General features: G+C 40.5%; 2 protein-coding genes across 3 annotated transcripts in view; both read left to right on the top strand.

The window, feature by feature from the left end:
• Positions 1-19,358, top strand: part of LOC131693444 (mucin-5AC) — a 390,550-nt gene that overhangs the window by 12,810 nt on the left and 358,382 nt on the right. For both annotated transcript variants that reach the window (XM_058981254.1, XM_058981253.1), the window contains exon 2: positions 340-1,593. The gene's annotated coding sequence lies outside the window, so the exon portion shown is untranslated. The remainder of the gene's footprint in view (positions 1-339; positions 1,594-19,358) is intronic.
• Positions 12,263-13,540, top strand: LOC131688351 (uncharacterized PPE family protein PPE21-like). The gene has a single exon (XM_058972557.1). The coding sequence runs from the start codon at positions 12,263-12,265 to the stop codon at positions 13,538-13,540; it is 1,278 nt and encodes a 425-aa protein (XP_058828540.1).

Raw genomic sequence — 19,358 nt, 5'->3', positions numbered from 1 at the left:
TGCTACTTTCTGGGATTGTTAATGGTCGTTAAGTTCACCCAAAGAAACCTCTTATCACCGTTGCTAGTAGTTTATTTTATTAAGCGACCAACCTCAACGCCACTGATTTCACTTTCCCCTGTTTTATTGCCGAAACCCGAGCACACAAACGAACTCCATTACCCTATCAAAATCAAAACCAGCCACTCCTGAATTTCCACCGTACATTTTTATTTTTATGAAGCATCCATACCAGTCAATATTTAATTTGCTACCTTTTTTATTGTTTGGCTAGCTTTTTTCATTACAATCCATCCAATTTTCACCATGTTTATCGTTATTTTCCATATTTTCTTACAGCGTTCGAGGCCTTGTAAAAACACACCCGCGTGGCACACAGCGGTCGCAGTGGTGAAACTTGAAGACACCGCCCCATTGCAACCCCCATACAGCACACATACACGCAGCCAACCACAAACACCACGAGCTTGCTAAACGCAGTTACACCGAGCAGGGAGAAGCAATCAAGCGAAAAGTAGTAGAAGAAGAAGAAAAAGTTGAAGAAGAAGAAAAAAACACAAGTGAAAATAAATTAATGAATGCTTGCAAGTCGGGTTTGCCCTCTTTCACCGGTCGTTTTTCCTTTCGTTTAGGCATCTGTTTTCGCAAAACAAGTGTTCATGTTTGTGAGCCGCCGAGTTGTGAGGATCTTGACCAACGTGAAGAAAAGTTGTTTTGTTGGTACAACAGCGACTGAGTGTGGTGTGGAGCAACAGTAACAGGCAGAGTAAGAGAAGAAAGAAAAAAAATATACAGCAGTGGAAATGTGGAAATTTTTACGCGGCTCTCGCCACGGTGTCCAAAGATTGTGATGTGATTGCCATCCTCGTCTGGGCCAGTGAAGATGCGCTCGCTGGGATAACACATGTTCGGAATTCGCGCAGAGCTGATGCCAATGAGTGAAACTTTACCCGATGTGTGTAAGTGTGTGTTTGGTTGGTGTTGAAACGCGATGTGTGCGGCGGGAAAAGAATTCCCGTGCGACTGGTTAATTGAATTGTTCGAAAAAGTGAGTGATCGATTGATCACAGCCGAGGAATAGAATCGACAGCAACTGTTTTGTTAAAACGACTCCACTTTCGGTTGTATATTGTGGTAGGTGGAAAAATTAAAATCGAATTGCAGCAGCAACCGGTTGCGACGCATCAATGCAAGAAAAAGCGATTAGAGAATCGAAATCTGATTAAGTTTTGATTGCACCACGGTGTGATAGGATGGTCAATTGTAAGCGTGGTTCGAAGCGAAGCGAATAATCGAGGGGTTCGTGGTTTGGTGAAGCGTCCAAATTGCAGAAGATTGCATCTAGTGTTCATTGATTAGTGATACGGGTGCACAAACAAGCGATGAACTTTGGTGATGTGCGTCGGCGCGTGTAGCACAGTCGTGGGAATCCGTCGTGGGCAGCGTGTTGGGCCCAGTACATACTGTCAAATTGGATTAGTGTGATTCAGCCATAGCGGGCGGTGTGATAGATGAACTGGAACGCACGACGATTGGAACGGTTCAAATGAGCAGTCGGTTGTGGAATGAAGAAATCAACGGAGGAGCTGAAATGTAATTATTGAATCTTTGTTATTTGATGGGTTACTAGATAGATTTGTCTATTCGAACGAACGAGAGGTAAAGAGGGATTCGGGGGTATATAAAGTTGTAGTGATAGTTTGAACGGTTAAAATTGATTTGTCATGGCAACCTCAATTGTTAAATAGAAATCTTGTAGAAATAGCATTCGATAATGCAGAACAGTCGAATGACATTTGGAAAACATTGCTTATTTGGATTTTGACATAGTTGTGCAAAAATTGACTAGTAATTAATACCACTCTGAGTAAAAGATTCAATTCAATAATTTTATTTCATCTTTTATACTTTCTTACGAGTTTTTTATGTTAAGCTCGGTCAAAAAATCGATTCTTTTATTCTTTTATTTTGAAGTATGGGTCTTATGAATATTATTCTAAATTTTTATAGAGGCTTAAGCAGAAGCAAAGCTATGGCGTTTTCCACCATAGTGGCTTATACTTGAAACTTTAAGTGGCTTGCCGAAAAAGTTGTTGACCAATCCCAAAATTTTGTTGTTGTTGTTCGTAATTGAATTGCCGTGTACTTGAACGATTCCATTTTTTTGTATGACGTCTACGTCTTTCATATCAATTCTTTTGTGGTATTCACAAGCATTTACTTGGGCAACGTTAACATATCGGTACAAATACAAAAGTTGATGACACATAACACCACATTTCAATATTCAATACATTACACATGAAAACTTTGCTCAGCTAATTTTCTGGAACTGGCATATCGTTCTGCCCCAGAAACTCTAGCTCGCATTTTCGCCGATATATGGCACTGTATGCATTATCACTGTAAGTAAAAATAAGAAACATAATTTAATTGTCTACAACTTTGAAATCATGAACATAAATCACACCGCCTTAAAATATAAAAAATCGTTCCAAAGCTCCTGAAATCATGAACATAAATCACTACTCGCGACTAAAATTTCACGATAATGCGAATAAAAAATTACAAAAATCGTGACTATGATCCTGAAATCATCATGAATCACACTATTTATGACTAGAATATTACGATGACGTGAATAGAAATTCCGAAAATCGTAACTAAGATCATAAAAGCATTGCAGCATTTCATGACAAATATAGTGTTGATAGTTTTGTTTTGAATTTTATATGTCAAGGGGAGCATGAAGAGAAGTTCTCTCAGTTCACAATCCTGCAGCTGCCAATGATTCTAAGAAGCATACGTTCATCCAAATTACTAAATTTTGTTTAGTTGAATCCGAAGTGAAAATTTAATGCAGCTTCCAAACTAAGACTACTAGTTAGCAACATTAGCTAACTAATGTAGCAAGTTAAATCCGCATTCAAAATCTTTTCGTATTTTTGCGAACTTGTAATTCCGCGAATCGTAAAATTAACCGCATGAAAAACCGCATCAAAAGTAACTTGTTTGAATTTAAATTCATTTCTCTAGGGAATGGAGGATCATTAAATTGTTTTTCCTAAACAATGGGTTTTAAACTTAATGTTACGTCGCACAACTTCTGACCCTACCCTCCCCCTCGTCACACTTCGTCACAAATTTTGTATACCCTCCCTACCCCCCCCCCAAAATGCTACGTCATTTATTCATGGCCCCTAACGGTAGTTCGGCACAATTTATTCCAAAACACACCACATTGCAGCGCCAAATGCTGGTGCAAAATCTTAGCAACGTTGGTATGATACTCGTTGTAGGCTGCGTTGGTTAGCACGCGGCAGCTTGGGATGGTTTTGTGCGGCGAATGGCACATCTGGCATCTAGCGTCGACGTCTTGGTGCCAAATATACCTACTGCAATTCCTCATGGCTATCATGACGGCCTCGATCACTGACGAGAGTTCACCTCGCTTGAGCCACAGGGTCGATGCACTTTCCACAAAGTATTCTCGCAGTCGTCGCACCTGCGCTACGCATAATGCCTGGATATCGACTATTCCTTGTCCCCCCATCCATCTAACTATGTAAAAATATCTAACCCCTACATTGAGTTTTCGAGAAAATTTTTGAAAGGGCGTTTTTAAAAGGGCGTTTTTTAGTGATTTGAATTAAAAATTGCTATTTTTCACGAAAAGTTCCGCCTTTTTATGAGGCAAAAAACCCTTTATTGAAAAATTATTTAAAACTCAACGTAGGGGTTAGATAGTTTTTACATAAAATGTGTAAGCGAAATTTGAAATAAATCGGTAAAGTAGTTTTTGAATGCAGATAACACCGCAAATCGTGTTTTTTCCACATACGTTGTAAAAAACTTTTTCGTCGAGCCTTTAGAAAAATTACAGAATGTTACTGATATTATACACTAAATATAATGTACGAAAGTTTTGAGCAATTCGCATCACCCAAATTTCTAAAAAAAAAATTAGCAAAAAGAGTTTTTTTCACGCTGAAACCCTTATACTCCCCCTTAAGCAAATGTTATTTGGCCGACTGTCATTTGGCCGACTGTCATTTGGCCGACTGTCATTTGGCCGACTGTCATTTGGCCGATTGTCATTTGGACGACTGTCATTTGACCGATTGTCAGTTGGCCGACTGTCATTCGGCCAGACTGTCATTTGGCCAGACTATCATTTGGCCGACTGCCATTTGGCCAACTGTAATTTGGCCGAATGTAATTTGGCCAACTGTCATTTGGCCGACTGTCATTTGGCCAGACTGTCATTTGGCCAGACTGTCCTTTGGTCGACTGTCATTTGACCGACTGTCATTTGACCGACTGTCATTTGACCGACTGTCATTTGACCGACTGTCATTTGGCCGACTGTCATTTGACCGACTGTCATTTGGCCGACTGCCATTTAGCCAACTGTCATTTGATCGACTGTCATTTGACCGACTGTCATTTGACCGACTGTCATTTAGCCGACTGTCATTTAGCCTACTGTCATTTGGCCGACTGTCATTTGGCCGACTGTCATTTGGCCGACTGTCATTTGGCCGACTGTCATTTGGCCGACTGTCATTTGGCCGACTGTCATTTGGCCGACTGTCATTTGGCCGATTGTCATTTGGCCGACTGTCATTTGGTCGACTGTCATTTGGCCGACTGTCATTTGGCCAGACTGCCATTTGGCCAGACTGTCATTTGACCGACTGTCATTTGACCGACTGTCATTCGACCGAATGTCATTCTACCGACTGTCATTCTACCGACTGTCATTTGACCGACTGTCATTTGGCCAACTGTCGTTTGACCGACTGTCATTTGGCCGACTGTCATTTGGCCGACTATCATTTGGCCGACTGTCATTTGGCCGACTGTTAATTGGCCGACTGCCATTTGACTGCCTGACATTTGGTCTACTGTCATTTGGCCGACTGTCATTTGGCCGACTGCCATTCGGCCGACTGTCATTCGGACGACTGTCATTTGGCCGACTGTTATTTGGCCGACTGTCATTTGGCCGACTGTCATTTGACCGACTGTCATTTGGCCGACTGTCATTTGATCGACTGTCATTTGGCCGACTGTCATTTGACCGACTGTCATTTGGCCGACTGTCGTTTGGCCAACTGTCATTTGGCCGACTGTCATTTGGCCGACTGTCATTTTGCCGACTGTCATTTGGCCAACTGTCATTTGACCGACTTTCATTTGACCGACTGTCGTTTGACCGACTGCCATTTGGCCGACTGTCATTTGGCCGACTGTCATTTGGCCGACTGTTGTTTGACCGACTGTCATTTGGCCGACTGCCATTTGGCCGGCTGTCATTTGGCCGACTGTCATTTGGCCGACTGTCGTTTGGCCGACTGTCATTTGGCCGACTGTCATTTGGCCGACTGTCATTTTGCCGACTATCATTTGGCCGACCGTCATTTGACCGACTTTCATTTGACCGACTGTCATTCGACCGACTGTCATTCGACCGACTGTCATTTGACCGACTGTCGTTTGACCGACTGTCATTTGACCGACTGTCATTTGGCCTACTGCCATTTGGCCGACTGTCATTTGGCCGACTGTTGTTTGACCGACTGTCATTTGGCCGACTGCCATTTGGCCGACTGTCATTTGGCCGACTGTCATTTGGCCGACTGTCGTTTGGCCGACTGTCATTTGGCCGACTGTCATTTTGCCGACTATCATTTGGCCGACCGTCATTTGACCGACTGTCATTTGACCGACTGTCATTCGACCGACTGTCATTCGACCGACTGTCATTTGACCGACTGTCGTTTGACCGACTGTCATTTGACCGACTGTCATTTGGCCTACTGCCATTTGGCCGACTGTCATTTGGCCGACTGTCATTTGGCCGACTGTCATTTGGCCGACTGTAATTTGACCGACTGTCATTTGGCCGACTGGCTTTTGGCCGACCGTCATTTGACCGATTGTCATTTGACCGACTGTCATTCGACCGACTGTCATTTGACCGAATGTCATTTGACCGACTGTCATTTGGCCAACTGCCATTTGGCCGACTGTCATTTGACCGACTGTCATTTGGCCTACTGTCATTAGGCCTACTGTCATTTGGCCGACTGTCATTTGGCAGACTGTCATTTGGCCGACTGTCATTTGGCCGACTGTCATTTGGTCGGCTGTCATTTGACCGACTGTCATTTGGCCGACTGTCATTTGGCCGACTGTCATTTGGCCGACTGTCATTTGGCCGACTGTCATTTGGCCGACTGTCATTTGGCCGACTGTCATTTGGCCGACTGTCATTTGGCCGACTGTCATTTGGCCGACTGTCATTTGGCCGACTGTCATTTGGCCGACTGTCATTTGGCCGACTGTCATTTGGCCGACTGTCATTTGGCCGTCTGTCATTTGGCCGACTATCATTTGACCGACTGTCATTTGGCCGACTGTCATTTGGTCGACTGTCATTTGGCCGACTGTTATTTGGCCGACTGTCACTTCGCAGAATGCTACTTGGCAGAATGCCGCTTGTCATATTCGCGACACAAAATGTACTGGTTAATTGGATATATAATATAATAATTTCCGTTTGTGTATAGCGACGTTTATCGGAGCTGTATTTAGCTTAATTTGATTAAATACTATGTAATTATGAGATAGAACAGCCAAGGTTCAATTTATGACCTCTATTCAATGATTGAGAAGAAAATACTACCGTAGTTCTATTACAATACTTAAGAAACCTATCACAATCTAGGAATATTATTATTGCAATATGTACAAAAATGCTTGGAGTTTTACTTGATATTACAGGTGATTTTGACAACTTGTCGTTCGAATCAATTTTGGAAGGTCATATAGTACCTTTATATATCACGAACTGGATACACGCAATGCTTATCAACCGACATCTATACTCGTTAAGACATGTCGAGATAAGGAAACTGAATGACTGCTGATGTCCTCAAGGTAGTGTGCTGTCACCACTTCTATGGAACATTTTAGCCAATGACATTTTGAGGAAACTTAATAAGTTGGGGTTTTCGGGATATGGTTTTTTCAATGATTATCACCAAATTCGACAACGACTACTGCTGCTCTAGAGGCACTCTTCAACATAAAGTACTTTCTTGTGCATGTTGGGCTCTGGCACAGTAACCCAATAGATCGTGCAACTAGCAGCCCCACAAGACTGTAACCTGTGATGAATGGTTACTTGGGATGAGTAACCAGTGACGAACATGTAGTTTCCCTTTTCGAAGTTTCAATGCCAGAATCTCTCTTCGCAAGAAATGGCTGTCTGGCTGCATGGAGCGAAAACTTGAAGCCAGTTTTACGAAGCATGTACTGTTCATTCGATTGTTATTTTCGGTCGCTGATGTTAGACCATCCCAGACGTACTAGACGACATTATTCATAATCAGTCAATGCTGTGCACCTATCCCGATCATGTGAATTCGTGTCAGCTCTGTGATAAGCTTGTTAGCTAAGGAAAATCCTGCACTGAACGTCATATGAAAAATTTATTAACTGCAATAAAAACTATCGTACAGCCTTCGGCTATGCCAACGATTTCTAAAAATTTTTCAAGCTACTCAGCCAACGATTTCGAATAATACCCATTAAATTACGACTTACACCCAGTATCACAAAACTAACGACCAATACCGCCAGTGAAAAAGGTAACGTCGAATCCGGATACGAAATCGTGACTCGCAACAACAAGAAGCAGAAGGAAGCATCAGAACAACAGTAGCAACGACACCATGCACGTGTACGACAGAATGAGAATAGGCATCACCGACATACCATCAAGCTGCAGTAGGTGACGCAGTAAATGTTTCCCCTGTGCAAAATATGATCTCCACGCGCAACAGAAAGTGGCGAGCACAAGATACAGATAGTAATGTATTATTTATAACTTTCATGTTGTAAATATATGGAAAGATCCACGGCTCAGTCTAGCTAAAGCATTGGATCCTTTCAAATAAAGGACGAAAATATACTAAACCTAAACCTGTTCAATTTTTCAGTCTTTTGTGTCTAACTAGTGCTAATTTCGGTATTAGTTTAGATACATCGTATAACTAGACACCCAGTTTGTGCCAGTTACTAACAAGATAATTTTGAAACACAAAAATCAAACTTGATCAATTCAGCAATCAACCCTAACGAAATTTCGATCTACGACCTTTGTAAGCACATGATGCAATTTAACAATCCTGCACAATGCTGAATTATTTTTATATGTACAAAAACGTTAAACACATTTCTTTCACTATGCAATAGCATTAAATTATGCGTTTAGACTCTCAAAACAGACATCTTTATTGTATATAAAATTACTGGTTTATGGCAATTAATGTCGTATAAAAAGAAAAATAAACTAATTGGTTTCATCACCTACTTTGTTTTTGAAAATGCTCTGTTAATCGTTTGAAACTTTAAAATGAAAGAAACATATTAAGTATTAGTTTTAAATTTAGTTTATTCAAATGTTACTTTCAACAGTCAGTCACGCATGAATTCGCCCTATCTGCGTGTGTGCACCTGCAAAAGTACATTTTCGATACTTACAAAAAGGTATCAGTTCCCCAACGCACGCATTTGCAAGCAGGCAAACAAAGGTTTCATTTGATTGATGATCAACCCGACTGGCACGTCTCGCGATTGAGCTTAACTATTTGCTGCACCAGTGCCCCGCTCCCAATTTCCATTTCGCTGCTCAGGTCTTCGTTAAACTCGATAAACGGAACAAGATAGCACACGGCTGACGCACCGAATGGAATGGCATTCGGCAGAGCCTGTCCCGAACTCTCGAACGACGGTTGTAGTATAGTGCAACTTTGTGCCGTGTCTATTATACGACCTGATAACTCGTGTGATTGCCCAGCACTGCAATGCAACGCGGAGCGCTGCGTGAGATAGCGCAACTTGCGAAAGCTTGTCGGGCGGCTCTCACCCCGGTGCACACGCGTATACAGATATGAACGTTGCGATTTGCTTTTTTCGTTGTTGTTGTTGCTGTTGTTTTTTGTTATCTAGTTGTTGCTATTTATTTGCAACGCCTTTTGGTATCTGTGTTGATTGCTCCAGCCAGCCAGCGCAGCGGCAACGCAAACGCCAGAAAAGTGCCAACCGGACGTGAAATGGTGCCTAGGTTGAGTGACGGCGTTTGCCCGGTCGTCGTAGCTCGAACGGTCGCTGCTGCAGCGTAATGAATGGGTGATTAAATCGAATTGTCAGTTTACATAATCAAACGTCCGGGAGTATCACCGTCATCATCATAATCGTTACCAGCGACAGGGCGATGAAATTATTATTTTACCTTAGTAAGCTCCCTCCGTGGATGTAAGAACATGGTTGCAGACCGTTAGGAAACGTACTAAGTTGTGGTGGAAAACAGGGTTGTTCTGATACTTTTAGCACTTGCAAAATAATGCTTTCATCTAATCAGAACGTTATTTGCTGCGCAATAACAATTTTTGACTTTTAGCTCCACCAGACTCTACTGATTCCTTTTGTGTCCCTAAGCAATTGTGCAAATTTTGGTACCGATCGGTTGGGTCTACGGACCCTCCAAAGATTTTTAAAGTTTATATAGAAATTAGTATGGAAAATCGGTTTGAAAAAACGTTGAAAATTGCCGGTTGTCATGGTAAAGATAGATACGTCTACCTTTATCAGGACACATGTTAGTGAACTCGGGTGATTCGTAGTTATTCTGCCTAAGCTCGACCCTCATTAACCGAAGGCAAAAATTAAGCCCGCACGATATTAGGCCTGTTCTAATGACCCTGCCACTTCTAGTTTTCCGATCTGTTTACTTCACATCCTTGCTCTCACTTGAGTACTATGGCTCTAAGTTTCATAACTTTCCCTACCCAATAATCTCTAGCTAATTGAATGTCGTTAAAACGTAAAAATTGAAAATAAATTCTTGTAAAATCACCTCATCAATCAATTCATCAGAACACAATATATATTCCTAAAGGTATTCCTCTTCTGAACATATTTTGGTTTGTGGTTGTGAAAATGCGCTGAGAAAAGTTATTAACTAAAGAAGCAGCATGACTTCAAAACAAGTGGATTTTATTATTAATCATAGCAACCCTGTTTGAATTACTGTATCTGCCATACGCGAGCGGTGGGTGGCCAGGGTTGCTATGATTAATAATAAAATCCACTTGTTTTGAAGTCATGCTGCTTCTTTAGTTATTAACTTTTATCAGCGAATTTTCACAAACTTACAATATTTCACGAATGTGTTCAGTAGAAGAATATATTTAGAATGATATAGTGTTCTCATGAATTGTTTGATGAGGTGATATTTTAAAAATTTATTTTCTATATTCAGCGATTTTCCATACTCATTTCCATGTAAACTTTGAAATTTTTGGAGGGTCCGTAGACACAACCGATCGGTACCAAAATTTGCACAATTATTAAGGGCCGTAAAAGGAATCAGTAGAGCCTGGTGGAGCTAATAGTCAAAAATTTGAAGCAGTCTACTGAGCAGTTATAATTCTAATACCAAACCGGTTGCAAATTTTTTGATGTTAATAAGCTGAATTTGCGGACTTTCGATTTTGCTACAACCATCAAGGTCATTTTATTTACAGTCTTAACTTACTATTTAGAAAAATCTTTGCATATATTAAAGACAAATCAATACATGTCAATTGACGGCACATTACGGACATCCCTGCTCAGAAACTGCTATGGAAAGCTTATCTGCGGAAATAAATTCTAACACATAGTCTCCAATAACATTACCTGAACCAGTAGTGGTTGACAAATTTTGGGCTGCTGTTTAGATAATAATAACAACTGCGGAAGCTGTGTCAAGTACTCCCAAATCAACAGCCAGCATCATCAGTGAGGAAGCTACTATTGAAAACAGAGAAGAGAGAACATCTGATCGCGAACATCAAGCAACAACCAACAAAAGATTGTGCAACATCGCGAGAGAGAGAGAGAGAGAGAGAGAGAGAGACCGACATAAACGATCCCCAAGATGTAGTTGGCGAGGAAATAAATTTTTCTCTACCGCTTGATAAGGTCTCTACCCGCAATAGGAAGTTGTGCGCAAGAGATTTGATAGACAACTATTCATAATTATTGATTTTATTTTTTAACATTTAAAACACCAGGCTCCAGGGTGGCCAACTCTATGGATTTTACCGTAGATCTACGGATTTCTGACCTTTCTACAGATTTACGGATCAACCTCGCGTAATCTACGCAATGTTCATAACTTCTTCAGAATTCTACGGTAGTTTTTGCAAAAATAATACATACTCGATTTTTTCAATCGAATTTCTATCAAATACGCCTAATAATTTGCACTTCCTTGCGCTCGAGATTGGTTCACTTTACATGGAATCCCTATCACCGACATCAAATAGACACGCATGCTTTTCTCGATTGGACCTCGAAACCCGTCGCACCGGAATTGGTTGGTGAAACAAATTTTGGGATATTTTAAAACTTTGAACATGCTTGAAATTTTTTTCAGGTAATGTGTTATACATGCAAGTTAGAGTCAGATTTTCATTTCAGAATTTGGTATTTGACACTCCGGAATGCTTAATGCCAATAAATGTAAATAACTGAAGATTAAACAGTGTTGGGTTTTCAATATATCACTTTTTACATGAATTCGAACCAATACAACGAAGTAATAACTCTCGATTTCAATAGTTGCTTCTTAGAAGACAAACCCTGATTTTCTGGAATAAAACTTGCTAACACATCATCTGTTTGTAGATTTCAAGGCAGTGCGCGATTCAGTGTAACGCAACGAACTGTCGCGCCAGATCATGCTTGCACATGGCTTTTCGAAAAACTAAATAGGTTGTTTCGTTTGGCGCTGGATGGGTTAAAACCAAGCGCTAGAGTAGCCAAAGAGACATCCGACTCGTTTGTGGCGTTAGGTGTATTGAAACAGAGCGATGCACTTCCTGATTTGTTGTTCAAGAGTGCTCAAAAGTGCGTTCTGGTATGCAAAGGAACGGCACTATTATTACAACCAAATGATAGTCGGCCAAATCACAGTCGGCCAAATGACAGTCGGCCAAATGACAGTCGGCATTCTGCCAAGTCGGTCAAATGACAGTCGGTCAAATGACGGTCGGTCAAATGACGGTCGGTCAAATGACGGTCGGTCAAATGACGGTCGGTCAAATGACGGTCGGTCAAATGACGGTCGGTCAAATGACGGTCGGTCAAATGACAGTCGTCAACTGATAGTCAAATGATAGTCAGTCAAATGACAGTCGGTAAAATGACAGTTGGTCAAATGATAGTTAGTCAAATGACAGTCGGTCAAATGACAGTCGGTCAAATGACAGTCGGTCAAATGACAGTCGGTCAAATGACAGTCGGTCAAATGACAGTCGGTCAAATGACAGTCGGTCAAATGACAGTCGGTCGAATGACTGTCGGTCAAACGACAGTCGGTCAAATGACAGTCGGTCGAATGACTGCCGGTCGAATGACAGTCGGTCAAACGACAGTCGGTCAAACGACAGTCGGTCAAACGACAGTCGGTCAAACGACAGTCGGTCAAATGACAGTCGGTCAAACGACAGTCGGTCAAATGACAGTCGGTCAAACGACAGTCGGTCAAACGACAGTCGGTCAAATGACAGTCGGTCAAATGACAGTCGGTCAAATGACAGTCGGTCAAACGACAGTCGGTCAAACGACAGTCGGTCAAACGACAGTCGGTCAAACGACAGTCGGTCAAATGACAGTCGGTCAAACGACAGTCGGTCAAACGACAGTCGGTCAAACGACAGTCGGTCAAATGACAGTCGGTCAAATGACAGTCGGTCAAATGACAGTCGGTCAAATGACAGTCGGTCAAATGACAGTCGGTCAAATGACAGTCGGTCAAATGACAGTCGGTCAAATGACAGTCGGTCAAATGACAGTCGGTCAAATGACAGTCGGTCAAATGACAGTCGGTCAAATGACAGTCGGTCAAATGACAGTCGGTCAAATGACAGTCGGTCAAATGACAGTCGGTCAAATGACAGTCGGTCAAATGACAGTCGGTCAAATGACAGTCGGTCAAATGACAGTCGGTCAAATGACAGTCGGTCAAATGACAGTCGGTCAAATGACAGTCGGTCAAATGACAGTCGGTCAAATGACAGTCGGTCAAATGACAGTCGGTCAAATGACCGTCGGTCAAATGACAGTCGGTCAAATGACAGTCGGTCAAATGACAGTCGGTCAAATGACAGTCGGTCAAATGACAGTCGGTCAAATGACAGTCGGTCAAATGACAGTCGGTCAAATGACAGTCGGTCAAATGACAGTCGGTCAAATGACAGTCGGTCAAATGACAGTCGGTCAAATGACAGTCGGTCAAATGACAGTCGGTCAAATGACAGTCGGTCAAATGACAGTCGGTCAAATGACAGTCGGTCAAATGACAGTCGGTCAAATGACAGTCGGTCAAATGACAGTCGGTCAAATGACAGTCGGTCAAATGACTGTCGGTCAAATGACTGTCGGTCAAATGACAGTTGGTGAAACGATAGTCGTCAAATGATAGTCAGTCAAATGACAGTGGGTAAAATGACAGATGGTCAAATGATAGTCAGTCAAATGACAGTCGGTCAAATGACAGTCGGTCAAATGACAGTCGGTCGAATGACAGTCAGTCAAATGACAGTCGGTCAAATAACATTCGGTCAAATGACAGTCGGTCAAATGAGATCGGTCAAATGACAGTCGGTCAAATAACAGTCGGTAAAATGACAGTCGGTCAAATGATAGTCGGTCAAATAATTGTCGGTCAAATGATAGTCGGTCAAATGATAGTCGGTCAAATGACAGTCGGCCAAATGACATTCAGTTAAATGACCTTTTCGAACTAACAGCTTTCGGCCAAACAACCCTCTCGGTGATGTGACATTCAGCCAAATGGCGTTCGGCTAAATGGCTTTCGACAAAACGGTATTCGGCCAATTTACCGGGAACCGATACTGTACCTCTTACACTTGACCTTCCAAAAATATGGTGATTTTTACGATCATTTGAGGTTGGTGTATTCTATTCAAGTTCAACCACAAATAAATAAATAAATAAATAAATAAATAAATAAATAAATAAATAAATAAATAAATAAATAAATAAATAGATAAATAAATAAATATATAAATAAATAAACGAATAAATAAATAAATAGATAACTAAATAAATAAATAAATAAATTAATAAGCACGTAAATAAATACACGAATAAATTACTTTCAAATTTACTAGATTGAGGATAAGTTTACGGAAAGAAAATGTCTTAGAGCAACAGAAATGTAAAGATGGAACTGCTTAAGACAAAGAGAAATACCTAATATAATGCTGTTATTTTTAGATTAATATTGGCCAGCAATTAACGTATAGTATTCACCTTTCGACAGAGTAGCATCCGCCTAAGCAAACTTTTAGATCAAATAGCATTCGGCATAATCGCACTCGGCTCAATCGCATTAAATCAATTGACTCATTCTGCCAAACGATACTATCTACCAAAAGATTCGGTCAATTCATCTAATTATCATTCGACCAAACGACCCCTTGGACCAATTAAACTTTTTACCAAATGGCATTCGACCAAATGACCAGACATCTATACACATGTCTGACCATTTCAAATGAACAGGTCTTTTGCTTGAATTGGCAGTGGTCAACATTTTTTGTATCAGAAAAATGAGGTTATTTCTATAGTGCCAATACATAAAAATCTCCATTTATTTATTAGTGCTATGATTTGATAACAAACTAGCCTTTATGGTCGCATTACTTATTTCTGGCGAATTTCAATGCAATATGTTTCCTTTAAGCCCAATTCTGAGGTAGCGGCCTTCCGTTAAGTAAGTTCCACATATTATCCTAAGTATTGGTTGAGATAGAATGTCATATCTTATACTATTGTTTTCTAAAATTTCGCTGAAATAACATTCGAACTGTTTTAGTCATTTTAACTAAAGGGAAGGTGTCATACACATCCGTCTGCAACTACCGGATAACAAAGTGCTTTGTAACTCCACACGTGTCACAATTTTCAAATACTTGACCATATTTAATTGTTATTGGAGTCAATATTTCATTTAGCCCACCCAATTGTTCATTTTCTGCTCGATGCAACGTGTTTTACGAACTATCCAGCGATGGACCCCAGGCCAATAAAACTCATGGTTATTGTATTATTCCCCTGAAAGTGGCATTGAAACTATTGTTATAAACCAAAAGCTTAACTACGCATAAACCTTTAACTACCATGTCATCTAACCTCAAACAACTTAATTACGACCATGTGCTCTTCCAAAAATTAGAAACTTGGTGACATGCATCTTCCGGATCGAATAAAGTAGGCCATAAAAATGAAGTGTATTTAGGAGTATGCAGTACAGCTTTCCGTCAGACGGGTTGCCCTGACCCCCGCCCGGTTTCCTTGGATTTGTGGAATAGAAGTCAAACACAACATATCAAAACCATACCAAATCTCTCGAATTCCGATTTACTGGCGGACAAACAAAGTGGTGTAGGCACAGCGAAAAATAAATCAAACGCAACGTTCCGCAAATCTCTATGTGTGTTACGAGAAGGTTTAACATTACAAGTGAGCAACTTTCGCACAGGCACACGCAAACACTTGCAATCAAAAACTGACACACCCGTTGCTGCTGTGTCTGAGCGCTAACGCTATAATATAAGTCACATAAAGTTAGCTTAGGCGGCAGGTATTACATAATTGTAGGTGCCTCACCAGTTGGCTGCCGGTCTGGTGCTACTTACTGCTGCAATCGCAGCCTGACTTATTAGTAAATGACGACTGGTTTGTGCGTTGGTTTTTCTCTTCTCGCAAGGTCTTTTGTCCGAGACGCAGGCACTGGACTGCCAACAGTTTGTTGCCGGTGAATCTGTTGTTTTTGGTGCGATGCAAAAAAAAAATACGTCAACTGTCACCAAGAAGTTTGTCTAAAGAGTTAAATTGGTGTGTTTGTTTTTAGAGTGTATTGCAGTGACTGCAGCTAGTTTACGTCAATATGTACAAACGTTCATAGAATGTCTAGGTTCTTTCGGTAAATAATAACTGCAGTTGGTTGTTTTAACCATAATTTACTATAAATTTGTTAATTATAAACAGCAAGGCTTCCACAGCAAACGGACAGCCGACTGTACTTCTAAGGTTGCATTTTTCGTGCATGTTTTTTTTTTCTGCTCAACTATAAACAGCCTTCATTCATGCAGCTTTGCAACAACTGCACACCCGTAGGGAAGGGATAAGGGCAAGTGGGTGGGGGAACGTATTGTATGGTGCGTTCGTTGTCCCACCAACCAGGGGAACCCTTAACCTACAATCAACTAGCCGACCGTCCGTCGACTAGCGGAGAGGCCGGCATGCAGAAAAAAATTTACGCGTTTCACTTTGCTTCCAACGAACTCCCCGGTTGTTTAGTGTCTTGATTTTTCGCTTAGCTGCAGCGTCTAAGCTCCGCTGGCGGCACTGAGGTGCACTGTGCAAACGCGCGATGGCAAAAATGATGCCAGCAGATTTCTACTCACGTCCATTTTTGTTTGAAGGAGCTTCGAACAGCTCGCGCATTTCCGCAGATTTGGAATTACTTTTTATGTTTTATAACATACTCATAAGAACCCTAGTAGGACATGATATTACGTGAACGTTTGACATAGTTTACTACTCACTGCTAGTAGTATGGATTAATTATTTATTGAGCAAACACTTTAATTCCAATCTTTCTTATATCACTATGTTGTAATTTGCAAATAACGTTCTCCCAACAAAATGCTTCAGCCTGTCCAGACCGATACTACTTTTGGTATGTTGCAAACCCTCACCGAGCCTGCCCCTCTCGCAATAGGCAATTGTTTAAAAGTTGCACGTATTTGACCCAAATATGATGACAAGTTTCCATAGCGATCAACAAAGCCGCGACCGGTCCAAGAGCGATTCCATCATCGTCATCATCATCATCATCATCAAACGCACTTGAAGTGTCCATGATGTTTGTACACGATCGCAGCGGGTGATGGGTGCACAAACGGCAAAAGACCTCTGCCTACTTGATTCCAACTGACGACGGTGCGCGGCTGCCTACATGTTGCAAAAGATTCGAACGTTCTTGTGAATACCAAGTCAGCATGTTGCTACCGACAACCAAGCAACCAACCATCCAGTCCAGCCAGACCAAGTGGCGTTGCTGAAAACAATGGACGACACAGACGGCCTCTTTTAGCACCCCCGCTAGCATTGCACGTACGAATGGACCGACGGATGGATGGACGGGGTTGGTCGAGCAAGTGTTCAGTGCCGTCTATACGGAGGTTTCGCAAAATACGATAGCGCAATCGAGACGAACGGACAATTCTGACACAGTGCCGAGCGGTGCAACGTTTTTGAGTACCGGCTTGTCACGCGCTAAAGAACAGAACATCATCCGAGTTGCGGCAGAATAGTTGTGGCGGCAGTTGATGACTTGTTTTATTTTCTTGTAGATTAAAAGATTCTAATTTGAAATAAATTTTAAGAGTCTGTGCCGTGTATTTCCAGTGTTGCGAAGCTCGTTTACCGTCATCTTTCACTATTGCCGAGTAGTCGGATGGAACAACATGGGCTTCAGTGACGTTCATGGAACTGCGGACCTATTCCATCTTGCAGAAGTAAGACTGGGATGATTGTGTTGAGATTAGAACCGCGATGTCCAACATTTATGGTTGTTTCATTTAATGACTGAACAGAAACGGTTGTTGGTAAAATGGCTACCTCACTCTCATAACGAATTAATCATTTTTTAAAATATTTTATTTAGGTGACACGGCTCAGTACGTGAACAAAACGAAGTTGTGAATATTTTGTGTTACCCCATTAGAAATAAATGCATTTTATCCTAGATACTCGAAGAAATTTATGTTCAAATAAAAGAAGTGAACGTTCATCAAGGAGAAACTCATTTGTATTTAGATGTAGAAAATGCACATTTACAGGTTACATACATGAAAGTAGCAATTGTCCAATAAAAAATAATTAACTTGGAGAACAGCTCATGAAATGAAGAATGATCAATTTTAAAATTATTCATTCATCGAATAAACTAACATGGCCAGGGCCGTAGAATGAAAATGCGGGCCCGGGGATCCAACATAAGGGATCCCAGCTGCTAGAGATGTTTCAAAATCAAAAAGTTTAATCTCGAATTTAATCTCCATTTGAAGGAATAGAATTGAAAAAAGGTTTTTGCATGGGTTGGCTCTGAACTTTACGCTATAACTTGTTTCATTTAGAATTTGTCAAAGAACAAAACTACATTCGGCCTGGACGGTCTAAGTGCAACAGTTCCAAATTATGGAAAGCCTCTCAAAATACAGGGTCTAATTCGTTTCTCATGTTAGCTGACTTCTTCCATTTAGTGGGGGAAACCTGATTTCTATATCTTGACTAATTATTAAATAATATGTCGCTACAATTTTATTACAGAATTTTTGTTTTCAATACTAGTAAAATCGTAAAAAAGTGAAAAGAATGGATGTGAAACAAATTTTAATAAAAAGCATGATCAGAGAAGAAATGGTGAATATTGTATATATATTGCTATATATATTGCTATAATATTGTAATCTAAAGTTGAAATGCAGGAAATGGGGCAAATTTAAAAAAAGTGATGTGCCAGGAATAAGAATAAAATGAAAGATTTAAGGCAGGAGAAAAATGGATTAAAAGTTAAAAATATGCAAAATTATGCAATGGACAAAAATGAATAAAGATAACGTATATTTGAGAAGTTTGAAATGTGAATAAAATTGAAAATTATGAAAATTTGAGAAAAATTAGACTGAATAAGTGGGGGAGAAGAGAATAAGGTAATAAATGGACAAATTTGCAAGGAATTGAATCAATTAAAAACAAATAGATGGTAAAATGACAAAAGGAAGGAAGAGATTGAGAGACATTGAATTAATAATTGAAAAAGTGAAATAAATGTAAAATAAATTAATAAACGGACAAAATAAAAAATGCAATTTAATTCCGAATGAAAAGAAATTATGGATAAGAAAAATAAAGAAAATAGAAGCAAATTGCAAATTCTTCAGAAAATGACAAAAACAATGAAATGGAAAAATATAGCATATTCTGTCAAACTGAAAAATGTAGAATTTAAAATAATGGAAAAAGAGAAACTCCAAAGAAAGAAAGAAAATGCGAAACATCGTGCAATTAATAAAACAAACAGATAAAACAGGCACGAATAAAATGACAGAAACTGCAGAAAATGATCGAAACCAGAATATGTGGAATAGAATACAAAAAAATGCAACAAGGAAACTATTTGACAAAAGAATAAAAGGGGG

Source organism: Topomyia yanbarensis, chromosome 3 (assembly GCF_030247195.1).
Source record: "Topomyia yanbarensis strain Yona2022 chromosome 3, ASM3024719v1, whole genome shotgun sequence".
Classification (NCBI taxonomy): Eukaryota; Metazoa; Arthropoda; class Insecta; order Diptera; family Culicidae; genus Topomyia; species Topomyia yanbarensis.
The sequence above is the reverse complement of the archived record's forward strand: the minus strand, read 5'-3'. Positions and strand labels throughout refer to the sequence as shown.

Bases quoted from the DNA above. Each gene is read 5' to 3' on its own strand.
- LOC131688351 (XM_058972557.1), top strand. From the start codon at position 12,263: ATGACAGTTGGTCAAATGATAGTTAGTCAAATGACAGTCGGTCAAATG.